Source organism: Trichosurus vulpecula, chromosome 3 (assembly GCF_011100635.1).
Source record: "Trichosurus vulpecula isolate mTriVul1 chromosome 3, mTriVul1.pri, whole genome shotgun sequence".
NCBI classification, from domain to species: domain Eukaryota; kingdom Metazoa; phylum Chordata; class Mammalia; order Diprotodontia; family Phalangeridae; genus Trichosurus; species Trichosurus vulpecula.
The window spans coordinates 118252480-118264931 of NC_050575.1; the positions used below are offsets into that span (position 1 = coordinate 118252480).

Below are 12452 nucleotides of genomic sequence, written 5' to 3' on the forward strand. Positions count from 1 at the left end.
AATTCAGAGTAACAACCATGTACAGCCTGTGAGCTAAGAAAAGTGTTTTGCCTTTTTAAAAATTTTATTATTTTTAAATTATAAACACCATTCTTAGCTTGTGGGCCATATAAAAACAGGTCATAGTTTCTCAAACTCTAATCTAGTCCAATTCCCTCCTGTGAGGAAACTGAGGTGCAGAGAGGTTGTAACTTGCCCCAGGTCACATGTGTAGTTGTAGCAGAAGCAGGATTTGAATCTGGGTTTTCTATTGCTGGTTGTCATCAAACCCTTATTCATTCTATTCTATACATTCTATGCTAGATGCCCCCTTTACCCTGGTCTTGCTTTGATGAGATTCCCTCATATGCCTCAGTATTACTTTAAAGACATAGTGCTGTTATTGCCCCTCCCCCACAACGGGCAGGGGTACAGGTGATAAAACATAGGCTAGAGGGCTTTTGTCCATGTTTCAGTCTGGACCTGTGATTTCACAGGTATAGGGAATGACTTGTGAGGTATCCTCCTTCTACCACTGCAGATCACCAGCTGCTTTTGCATCGTAGAATTTCAGAGAGCTAACCAGGACACTGTGAGGCTAAATGATCTATCCAGGGATATACAGTCAGTATGTGCCAAAAGTAAGATTTGAGCTCAGGTCTTCCTGACTCCTAGGCCAAGTCCCTAACCATTTGTCCATGATCATCTCTATCTTTAGTATCTGGGTGAAATGCACTTAGCAATTACAAAACCCAGATTCAAATCTTGCTTCTGCTACTACTACTGATGTGACCTGGGCCAAGTTACAACCACTCTGCACCTCAGTTTCCTGATTTGTAATGTGAGAGAGTTGGACTAGATCAGGGCTTGACAAACAAAGGCCTGCTGGCCAAATCTGGCCTATCATTTGTCTTTGTACGGCCCACAAGCTAAGATGGTGTTTATGATTTAAAAATAATAGTAAAGTTTGCGTTTTAAAATGCAAACACCATTTTTAGCTCACAGGCCACATAAAAGTAAGTGACAGGTCACATTTGTCCAGGAGGTCATAGTTTGCCAGTTCCTGAACTATGTGATCTTTAAGGTCCCTCCCATTTCTAAAATCTATGAGCTTATGTATTGATGCTCTGATCTTAAGATTTTTCCTCAAAGTTGACAGGGTCTTCCTGGTGAAAGAAAAAAAAAATTCTGGTGTTCCCTTGGGGACTGAATTGCTCTTTTTTTTTTCTCTTACCACCCTTCTATGCAGTAAAAGCATGTAGGTATAAATCACAGCTGCTCAAAGCCCAAGACACAACAATAACACATCCCAGGTCAACAAAGAGCAATTGATCTCCTCAAATCTTCAAATCCAGTAAAATGATGCAAATCCTCCAACAGCCTCAGTGATCAGTAGGAATGCTTCTCCATTCAGGGTTTTCTAATGAGCTCATGTTTTATCATAGTGAAAAAAATATCCCTAAATATGGCAGCATCATGCCTGAAGAATATCCACCTACCAGTATAGAGGTCAGTATCTGTGTACTCATCCACTTTCTTGTGCTGAATAACATAGTCCGAGACTTTGGTTCCAATAGCTGGTTGGACATCCACCCACTCAAGGGAGACCACAGTACTGGAAGGTTCTACTCCAGGGGACAGCCGAAGCCTGGAGTGGAGTGAAAGAAGGAAGATTGCTTGGTTGTTGTCCAAGTTGGGATGACCACCCCAAAATATACTGCTCCTCACCCCCCACGTTTCAGGATATCAGGCTACTCTGAAGAGTTCCTAGATAAGATAGGCCCCTGTCTGAGAAAGATGTTGCAGATTCCCCTGACTGGTCATCAAGTGGCTTCCTGTTCTGTAAAGAAATTTAACACTTGGATGAAACAATGACCAGGCTAAACTTTGCCCTTGATTTCTCTGACTTCCACTCTGCCCCTCTTGCTTCCATGATCCTGCTCCCCCAAGCTCTCAGACTTTCAGTTAAATATTTATTCGTTTATAAATCAACATACAATGGGAAAGCCAGAATCTGGAGATAAACTCCTTTTGCAAAGTGAAGAATCCTTCAGCAAGGGGGATTGCTTCAGTACTTGGACGACCCCTGTTCTTATAAGCCTAGGTCTTCTCTCTTACACATACGGAGGAAATCACAGCTCCATCATCTTTATGAAATATTTTTAATCACATTTCAGTCAGCCTTCTGGTGATAAGCCTTTCCAATCTGGGATGGCACGAAGTCCATCATCAGATCTGTAGTCCTAGTTGCTTTGTTGGTTTGTTAAGTGGGCCCTGCCATAGCCAGTGGTCTGGTCATCAAAAGACCACAGCCACTCTGGCATTATGATGAGGGACCAGAGTAGGCCCTTATAGGAGGGGAATAAGAAACATTACCTACCAATGAGCCTTTTTCTCATAACAAAGAAAAACTCTTATCCCTATCGGCAACAAGAACCCATCCAGGATATCAGAAGGCTGCAGAGCTCTAAAGAGATGCAGCCAAGAAAGTAGGCATCAACTTGAGAAACTACATAGTGGTGCCTGATGACAGAAAGATGATTGGGGGTGGGAGGCTTAGGGATGGGTGTCTGAGCATAGACCATCATCTGGAGGATATCAATGGGCTATACTCACACTGGTTGTGGGAGAGGGCTGCAGTTGGGGAGTCCATTTGCATCAAAGGCATTGAGGTCACACCGGCACCAGTCTTCAATCACATCCCCTTTTCCTGAACACCAATAGGAACTCATCAATGCACTTTTGAAGGCCTAAAGCAGAGGACAGAAGAAGTTTTGATAATGATGATGATAATGATGTTGGCCAGCAGAGGCTGAAGAATAATAGTCAAGGGGGTAGGAACACTGAGAGACCTTTACCAATCCCAGCTCCCTGGGATCATGCATTCTTATCTTCACTCAAGTTATTTTCCTCCCTATTACTCTGTGTATACCCTCCCTCCCCCAACCCACAGTGCTTAAAATGCTTCATTAATTTAATGAATCCAGATATGCGCAACTTGAATTATGGAGACAGGAAAACCAGCGAACACCAATCTCAGTATGCAATTCTGCACAGGGTAAGACACACTTATTTCTTGATGGTGTTGCCCAGTGGAAAGTGGTGCTAGTCTGAAGTATGGAGATCTAGTGTCTTATCCTGGCTCTGTCTTTGATTTACTGTGTTTAACCTTGAATATCCTGGACCTCCTTTTCCTACTCTGAACAATGAGATGTTAGACCAGAGGACCTTTAAGACTCATGCTAGGACTAAAATTTTAGCATTCAATGATTCCATTTCTGATAGTTTGGAGCAAAGAGGCTGAACAGGGTTCCTATCCTATATATAGATTCACTTTGGAGGATTTTCCAGTCTATGGACATAAACAGGGACACATTCAAATTCCATTGAAACAGGGCATCATTATTTGGATTTAGAGATTCCAAGAACAAAATCAATTTCCCTGAAATGTAAAAATTATATATGGAAAATGCCCAACATAATACTAGCTATAAGATCATCTAGCCCAACTTCATATTTTACAGATGAAGAAAATGAGAGTCAGAGGGTTTAAATAATATGATGAAGGGCTGACAGATGGTAAGATGTAGAACCACTACACTACGGTGAAGATGTTGTTAAGTCAGTCAACAATCATTTATTAAGCACTTATAATGTGCCAGGGACAGTGCTAAGCACTGAAGGAAAAAAATCTGAAAAAAGAAAAAAAACAGTCACAGTTATCAAATAATATTCTAGAAGAGATAATATATAGGAAATACACAGGGTTAGTTGGAGATAATCTTAGAGGGAAGACACAAAAATTATCAAGGACCAAGAAATTTCTTATAGCAGGTGGACTTTTACTTGAAATTTGAAGGAACCTGGGAGCTATGCATGGCGAGGGAGTGCATTTCAGCCATGGGGTACAGATAATGAAAATGTCTGGAGAGAAGAGGTGGAGTGTCAGATGCAAGAAACATCAAGGAAACCAGTGTCACTGGATCACAGAGTGCTTGGGGGAGTGTTAAGTGTAAGAAGACTGGATAGGTAGGAAAGGGCCAGGTGATGGAGAGCTTTAAAAGCCAAATGGAGGATTTAGTATTTAATCCTGAAGCTAATAGGGAGCCACTTAAGTTTAGTGACTAGGTAGATGGTATAGTCTGTGCTTTAAGGAGATGACTTTGACAGCCAAGTTGAGGGTGCTCTGGAGGAAGAGGGGGACTTAAGGCAGGGAGATCAATGAGAAGGCCATGGCAAGAGTATAGGTGTGAAGTAAAGAGGGACTACAGCAGGGTCATGTCAAAGGAGAGAAGGGGACATAAATGAGAGATGTTCCAATGGTAAAAAACAATGGGACCTGGCAACCGATCGGACAGAGAGAGTGAGATGAAAACAACACCTAGATTTTGAACATGAGTGACTGGGAGGATAGTGGCATGCTTGACAGTAAGAGGGAAGGAAAAGAGAGCTTGGGGAAAAGATGATGAGTTCAGTTTGAGATATTCTGAATTTAAGAAGGCTATGGAATATTCTGAGATGCTTGAACATCAGTTGGAAATGAGTGACTAGAGGTGGACAGAAAGATTAGAGCTGGACAAGTCGATATGAGAATCAACTGCATAGAGATGACTGAATCCATAGATTGAGGTTGATTGAGAGCTCATGAGATTACCAAGTGAAACAGTATTAGAGAGGAAGAGATAAGAGCCCAGGATAGAACCCTGAGATACACCCACATTAGCAGGCAGGAGCTGGATGAAGATTCAGCTAAGAACACTGAGAAGGAGCAATCAGACAAACTGAAAGAGAACCAGGAGACAGTAGTGTCATGAAAACTTAGAGGAGAAAGTATCAAGGAAAATTGGGCAATCAACAGTAGTCAAGACTGTAGAGAGGTCAAAAAGGATGAAGACTGAGAAAAAGCCATTAAATTTAGTGATAAAAATGTCAGCTGGTAACTTTGAATGATGATGTCAGAAGCAAGATCACAGAGAATTAATAAGAGTGAGAAGAAAAGAAATGAAGGCACCCCTTGTAGCTGACCTTCTCAAGGAAGTCAGCCACAAAAGGAAGAAAAGATAAAGAATTACGTGGCAAGGATGAATGCAACATGAGAGATTCTGAGGATGGAGGACACATAAGCATGTTTGTAGGTAGTAGGGAAACAGGTAGTAGACAGGAAGAGATTGAAGATTCATGAGAGAGCAGGAATGATAGAAGAAGCAATCTGCTAGAGAAAACAGGATGGAATGGGATCACTTATACAGCTAGAGGGGTGTGCCTTGGCAAGGAGAAAGGACACCTCTTCTTATGAGACAAGGGTCAAGGAGGAGAAAATAGTATAATACCAAAGCATAAACTTTAAATCCTGGAATGGGGTCTAAGGTTGAGTTGTATATGAAGGTTAGACCAGAGAGACCTGGGGATAAAAAAGACATAATTAGCACAGCATTGTGGTCATAGTACAGACCATGGCATCATTCATTCAATAAAAATTTACTAAGCTTCCACTATGTGCCAAGTAATGTGCTAAGCACTGGGGTTATTTAAAAAGAAAGGCAAAAGACAGCCCCTGTCCTCAAGATGCCAACAAGCTAATGTGAGAGAAAGCATGTAAACAAAAATAAACAAAGCAAACTCTATGCAAGATGAATAGGAAATAATTAAGAGTGGGAAAACACTAGAATTAAAAGGGGTTAGGATTCGTTCTGTGAAGTTTGGATTTAGTGGAGGTGCCGGGCCATACTTGAGGACCTGGAGGGCCACATGTGGCCTTGGAGCCATGGGTTCCCCACCCCTGATCTAAGACAATTCCAAGACACTTATGATGGAAAATGCTATCCACAGCCAGTGAAAGAATTGTAGAGTCTGAATGCAGATTGAAAAATACTATTTTGTTTTTTTGTTTGTTTGTTTGTTTGTTTCTTCTTTCTTGTGGTTCTTCCCTTTGGGTCCAATTCTTCTTTACAACATGACTAATGTGGAAATATGTTTAATATGATTGTACATGTATAACCTATATTAGATTGCATGCCACCTCAGGGAGGGGAGAGTAGAGGGAGAGGGAGAAAATTTAGAACTCAAAATCTTATAGAGGTGAATGTTTAAAACAAAGAACAAATAAGTAATTTTTTTTTAAAAAAAGAGTAGTTTGGGAAGACTTCTTTTAGAAGGTGAGATTTTAGATGGGATTTCAAATCCTAGCTCTAAAATGCGTGACTCCCCAGGCAAGAAATTCTTTCTCTATGAATTCGAGTTTCTTTATTTGCTTTACAAGAGACCTAGACTAGATGACTTCTATGGGCACTCCCATACACTGCTATTATTGTGCATGTCCATACACACATTATTATGTATATATAGAGAGAGATACATATTTGTATATATGCTGCTGTAATTACTTTTAAAAATTATTTTGTGGTTTGCAAAGAACTTCACAAATATCTTTTTAACCTTACAATACCCTGGAAAGTAGATGCTCTTATCCTCATTTTAGAGATGAAAAAACTAATGTATAGAGAAGTTGTAACTTGCAAAAGGTCACATAGCCGGTAAGTGTCTGATGTGGGATTCAATCCCATTTCCTGCTGACTATAAATCTAGTATCTTACATACTCTACCATACTGTGTCCCAAAGAGGTGGTTGACCTCCTCAAGGACACCTTTTACTTTTTCATTTTCATTGTAGCATCTAACACAGGATTGTACATGCATTGTAAACACTAATCAGTAAAAATAATAGCTCAAAATTTTATATTCTTTTTAACGTTTACCAAGTACTTTGTTTTTACTGACTTTGTGCAGTAGATCAGGGCTGTCCAAAATGCAGACGCAGTGAGATTTATGCAGCCCGCCTACAAACATAGAAACTTACATAAATGCTTTAGTAAACAAAGCTGAACCACTGCAGAGCTCTCACTAAAATGGCAAATCAAAATAAATTGTCTATTGTTTCAATAAAAACCTAAGGTTGGACAGCCCTGCAGTAGATATTAAGTAGGTACTACATATAGTGATATCTTCTTACTCCAGATGAAGAAAAGCAAAGTCACAGAGTTTTAATGAGTTGCCCAAGGTCACAGTATGTAGACATCAGAGCAGAGACTTAAACCTAGATCTCCTGACTCCAGGTCTAGAATTCTTTTTCACAATATCATACTGCTTGTTGATTAATTAAAACATCTGTAAATAATGGCCATATGGCTACCCCAATTTGCCAAGGGTTATACTATTTGACTACACAATTTTAATCATATGAATTACAAAACACGTTAGTCTCTTTCTTCCCTGTGGTCCCTTTCTGCCAGGTGCTAGGCCCTGGGCCTTTAGGAAAAAAAAGAGAGAGAGAGAAAGAAAAGAAAAAAGGTGCTGTATTCCCCATAACCTCCACATTGTGGACACCTGGTTTCCCTGAAGTCACTCTTTCCACCACTTCACTGTGTAAAAGTCCTTGTAGGAGCCTGCTGTGCAGGCGCGGATGACGTGGTGTGTGGCACTGAACAGTAGTCTGCCCCCTTCACCCAGACAACTTACGAGAATTGGAATCTAAAAAGAGAACTCCTACATCAAGCACACTATTGTTTAGGATTCAGTCACATTTTCCCTCTGAGCCCTTAACAAGGAGGCCCAAGTCCCCTCTGTTGGCTGTGATTACCCTTTCCGTATGTTCATGCAAATTTCTCCTGTGAGGGGAAAAAAAAAGATGGCCAGATTTCTACTGAGCTCAAGCAGTGTGGTTAGGAGAAAAGTTGAGGAATTTTAGGGATTCCTATTAAATAATGTGAGAGGAATGATTGGGGCAAAAAGGCTTATGAGGCAGTATAGTGAAACAATACTGAGATTTGAAGTCAGAGGACTTGGGTTAATTGCTACCTGTGTGAACTAAGATAAATCACTTAACCTCTCTCACCCAATGATTACTCCAATAATCTCTTAGGTCCCACCCAGCTCTAATCCTATGACCTATGTCACAGATGATTAGTATATGAGCTAACCTTTCATGGAGTTTACAATCCAACAGACCAAGTCAGAATCCATGCAATAAGAACGTATACTCTAACAAACTACGCTTGTCACTTGAAAACTCTATGCCAAAAACCCTATGAAAGCAATCCTTTGTCCTTTGGCCTCTCTCACCTAAAGTAAGTAAACCCTTTTTGACTATAGTTGGTGGGGAGAGGTGGGGTGAGAGCCAGGGGCAGAATTCTCCTGGGGTCAATCTGCATGATTCTGTTTCCATTTGGCTCTCCTGAGGTATTTTAGACATACTCTGGAAAGGACAAAATAAAATAATAACATGGAAAAGCAGAGAGTTTAGGGATGGGAACACTGCTTGACTTTGAAGGGCACATACTATGGGCATCCAAGAAAGGTACATTGCATAAAAACAAAGCCTAAGGGGGAAGGAATGAGGTCATACTTGATGGGTGAACCCGTCCTCACTCAGCTTTGCAGTTTCCCACTTGATGGACTTAATGTTTACAACTTTTCACTGGCTTAAGGGTTTCTTACATCTCCATCCAAAGCTAAGAGCTTAATTATTGTAATAGTGAAATCAGCCCCACTGGTGAAATTGACAGAGGTGCTAGGAGAGTGAAACTGACCATGGCAGGAGAAAGGAGGGAAAGAGGAGAATATTGGGTTGATGAAAAGGTGAGGGCGTTGATTTTTGTTATTTTGTGTAACGAATAGGAATTCAGGCTCCTGAAAACAGAACAGGAACTTATCCCCGGATTTAATCTGTGAATTTCAACTGCCAGGCTGCATTTCAGAGGAAACTTTCTTGAAGCATCTCAGGCTCAAATAGCATGAGTAGTTTCCCAGATCTGTAGATCAGAATGGAGATGGGTATGATGGGCAAGCAAGGGATGGAGCACAGACATGAATGGCTCTGTATCAGAGAGCCAGTATTTAATAGTTAATGGAAGCCAGCCTTGCATCATCATAAGATAAACTGCTTTCTTGTTTCCCTGTGTCCTTACAGCATCATATTCAAGGAGATAACATCACAGAATATTAGAGCTGGAAGAGGCCTTGGAGATTATAATCTAGATTTGATGATTTTAGTTGATATTTTTTTTAGTTTTCAGCATTGATTTCCACAAGATTTTGAGTTACAAATTTTCTCCCCATTTCTACCTTCCCCCCCACTCCAAGATGGCATATATTCTAGAGTTTATAATCTAAGCCCTATAGTTTACAAAAGACACAAAGTTGGCCATGGGTGGGATAATAATTGTACCATAGCTATTTTAAGATGACAATGTTCCATTTTTTTGATGAAAACACTTAGGCATAAAAATAATGAATCATAATTTTATACTCCTTTAAGCTTTATAAAGCATTTTCTTCACAACAACTCTGCAAGGGAAATAATGTAATTATTATTATCCCCATTTCATAGATGAGGAAACTAAACCTCCCGCAGTACAAGCGAATTGTCCAGAATCACATACTAACAAGTGGAAGAACAGGGATTTGAACTTAGATCTTCTTCATTTATTGCAATTATTTTTCTTTTTTTCCTCTTAATTTTCCAGTTACACTAAGTCTCTTTTTTTTCTGAAAATTAAATATTTGACAAACTCAACCATTTGGGACACACAAGGCTGGGGACCAGTCCCTCTCTGTTGGTCTCAATATCTCATTTACAAAATTAAGGGACTAGAATAGGTATTTACTGGTCCAGCTCCAAACCGTTGGAAAAGTTGTCAAAATAGCTTTGAGAAAAATCTTATACAAAAGTCCATTTTTTTACTCCAAAGCAAAATCTTGAGTCCCTAATTCAAATCATCACTTGATAACTTGGATACCTGTTTTCCAAGCTCATTGGAAAGAGGAATTGAGGAATAAGGGAAATAAAGGGCCTGCCAGAGGGAGAAGGCCTCTAGATATAAGGATAAGCATGGAGAATTAAAAGCTGTCAGAGAGGAATCATATCAAAGAATTACAATATGTAGATATAGGAACTATGAAAAATTAAGTGGGTTGGGGTTATTCAGTGTAAAGAAAGAAAAAAACCTCATTAAAGGTTTCATTTTTCTGTGGCACAGTACAATAATCAATATTCCAATTAGCCTAACATGGAGGACTGCAGTAGTCCAGTGAAGGGAGCTCTGGAATTGGAAGCTGATCTCATGGATTTGAATTGCTCCTGACATTTATTCCCCACATAACCATGGGCCTTTTACTAGACCTCTCTGTGCCTCAGCTTCCCAGTGGATGAAATGGATATACCAATACTTGTACCACTTGCCTCACAGGGTTGTTGTGAGGAGAAAAAAAAAACTTTACAAACCTTAAAGTATCATATAAATATGATTTATAATGTTAGTAGTAAAAACATGAATTGTGTTCATTATTCTCTCTTTGAGAAAGTAAGGACGTTTGTAACTTATTTTAGAAAAATAGACAATATTTTTTTCCAAGTAACATCCTAAGGGGGTCAGATTCAATTATTTGGAAAATATACTTCTGGAAAGAAAATGTGGCCCCTGAAGGGAGTTGCAATCTAAGACAGATTGATGCAGGCATGCATGAAAAGTATATATGGAAAATTAAATGAAAGCAAGCCGGGCCCTAAATGGCCAATAAAAATCATCAAGGCATCTATAGATGATGTGCACAATTGAGCAGAGTATTACTGAGAGGGAGGGGAAGGCAGGATTAGACACAGGATTCCCACTTATAGACTGGGCAGGAAGACAATCAATTCTCCTCTGTTCAATCAAGGAAGACATCATTGGAACTAGTGATATAATCATAATGCCTCATATTTCTATGGCTCATTAAGATTTGCAAAGCATTTGTTCACAAGATGATATAACATGGCATAGTGGATAGAGAGCTGGTCTTGAAGCCAGGAAAACCTGAGTTCAAGTAATACATGCTGGCTATAATGATCCTGCATAAGTCATTTAACCTCTTAATGCTTGGGATAACTCTCTAAGACTTTAAGTTGTAGAGAAAGTTACATTGGTACAGGTTTGCAATGGCAGAGGGTGTTTTCTTACTTAAGATTTCCTTATACCAATGTAACTGTATCGGCTAGTTCAAGTATATTCATATTCATTTTACTGAAGAGGAAACCAGAGTGAGAGGGGTGGTCAGAGAAGCACAGTGATTTTCTTATGGTCACATAGATAGGAAACATCAGGACTAGAACACAAGCTCATGTCATCTGACTCAAAATCCTGCCCCTTTCCATTATACTACTATGGGATTTGGGTAACTGTTTAAATAAAGGAGGAGTGAACCCAGAGCCACATGTTTAGGGAAACACCAATAGAAACACATGGAGTATTGTTCTGGATTTGCTCTAATAGGTAGTTCAAAATTCAAAATAAAGACTTGACACCTTCTCCCTTTCCCACTTACCCTAGCCCCTATCCCTGGACTACCCAGACCCTAGCTGGGTTGCTGGACTGCTCACACTTCTCATATTAGGTGGCACTCTTTCTTTCTGGCTAAATGGAGACCCTACCAGCTTTATCATTTTCTCTGAAATGCCTTCTAATTTCCTCCAGCCTTATCATTTTCTCTTCTTCTACACTCTCCAGACCACTGCAGTCATTTGACCTATAGATCTAACCTTAGGACTGCTGGACTTTGCTATCTACCTTGCAGATGAACACATAGGACTCTGGGACCTTTTTGTCTGCTCTGCATTTAAACCACCTTTCATGTGTTTTCTCTCCCAGTTAGAAAGTAAACTTCAGAGCAATTCTTCCTGGGCTTTTTCTATTCATATACTATTTAGCACAGTGCTTTGCTCATAAGTACTTAATAAATGCTTTAGTCATTCATTCATGATAATCATGATAATCACCCAATTCCTCTACATCTCCCTGGTATTATCCAAATATTCTTGAGGAAAGCCTACCATCAAAACACCACTATAAACTTCGGTGAAAAAAGTATATATGTATATATATATACACATACATATATGTGCGTGTGCATATAAATATGTGTGTACATGTGTGTACATGTGTGTGTGCATATACATATTGTGTGTGTGCATATATACATGTACATACGCCTATACACACGTATGTGTATGTATATATACCTATATATATAACTATACACACATATACACACACACACACGTGTGTGTATGTGTGTGTGTGTGCGCGTGTGTGTGTGTGTGTGTGTGTGTGCACAGTTCCTAACTCTGACTTTCTTCCCCCACCTTAAAAAAAATAATCCTTATCACATTTTTACCGTAAATACAGAGCTGGTTTTAATTATTTTGGCCAGGTCCACAACCAGACTCTGCCTCTTGTCAACCTTTAAGTAAATGAGGTTATTCGATCGAGTGGCCTTCAATTGTGCTCAATTAGGCCAATGTACCTTCTTGCAGTAACAGAGTTACACCAGTGAACGTCAGCCTGGCGGGTCTGAGATGGGCTGCTATTCAATTTACTTATATTTCTTAATGGAGAGGACGAAAGGGGTGAGTGAACAGGAAGCATCCTGCTGTGTCCAAA

At 39.8% G+C, this 12452-nt stretch overlaps 1 protein-coding gene across 1 annotated transcript in view; it reads right to left on the reverse strand.

The window, feature by feature from the left end:
• ASTN2 (astrotactin 2) overlaps positions 1-12452 on the reverse strand; it is a 1142502-nt gene that overhangs the window by 258932 nt on the left and 871118 nt on the right. Inside the window, exons 18-19 of the mRNA XM_036751653.1 lie at positions 2596-2729; positions 1479-1627 (exon numbers count right to left, since the gene is read on the reverse strand). Of these exons, the coding sequence (XP_036607548.1) occupies positions 1479-1627; positions 2596-2729 (283 nt within the window). The remainder of the gene's footprint in view (positions 1-1478; positions 1628-2595; positions 2730-12452) is intronic.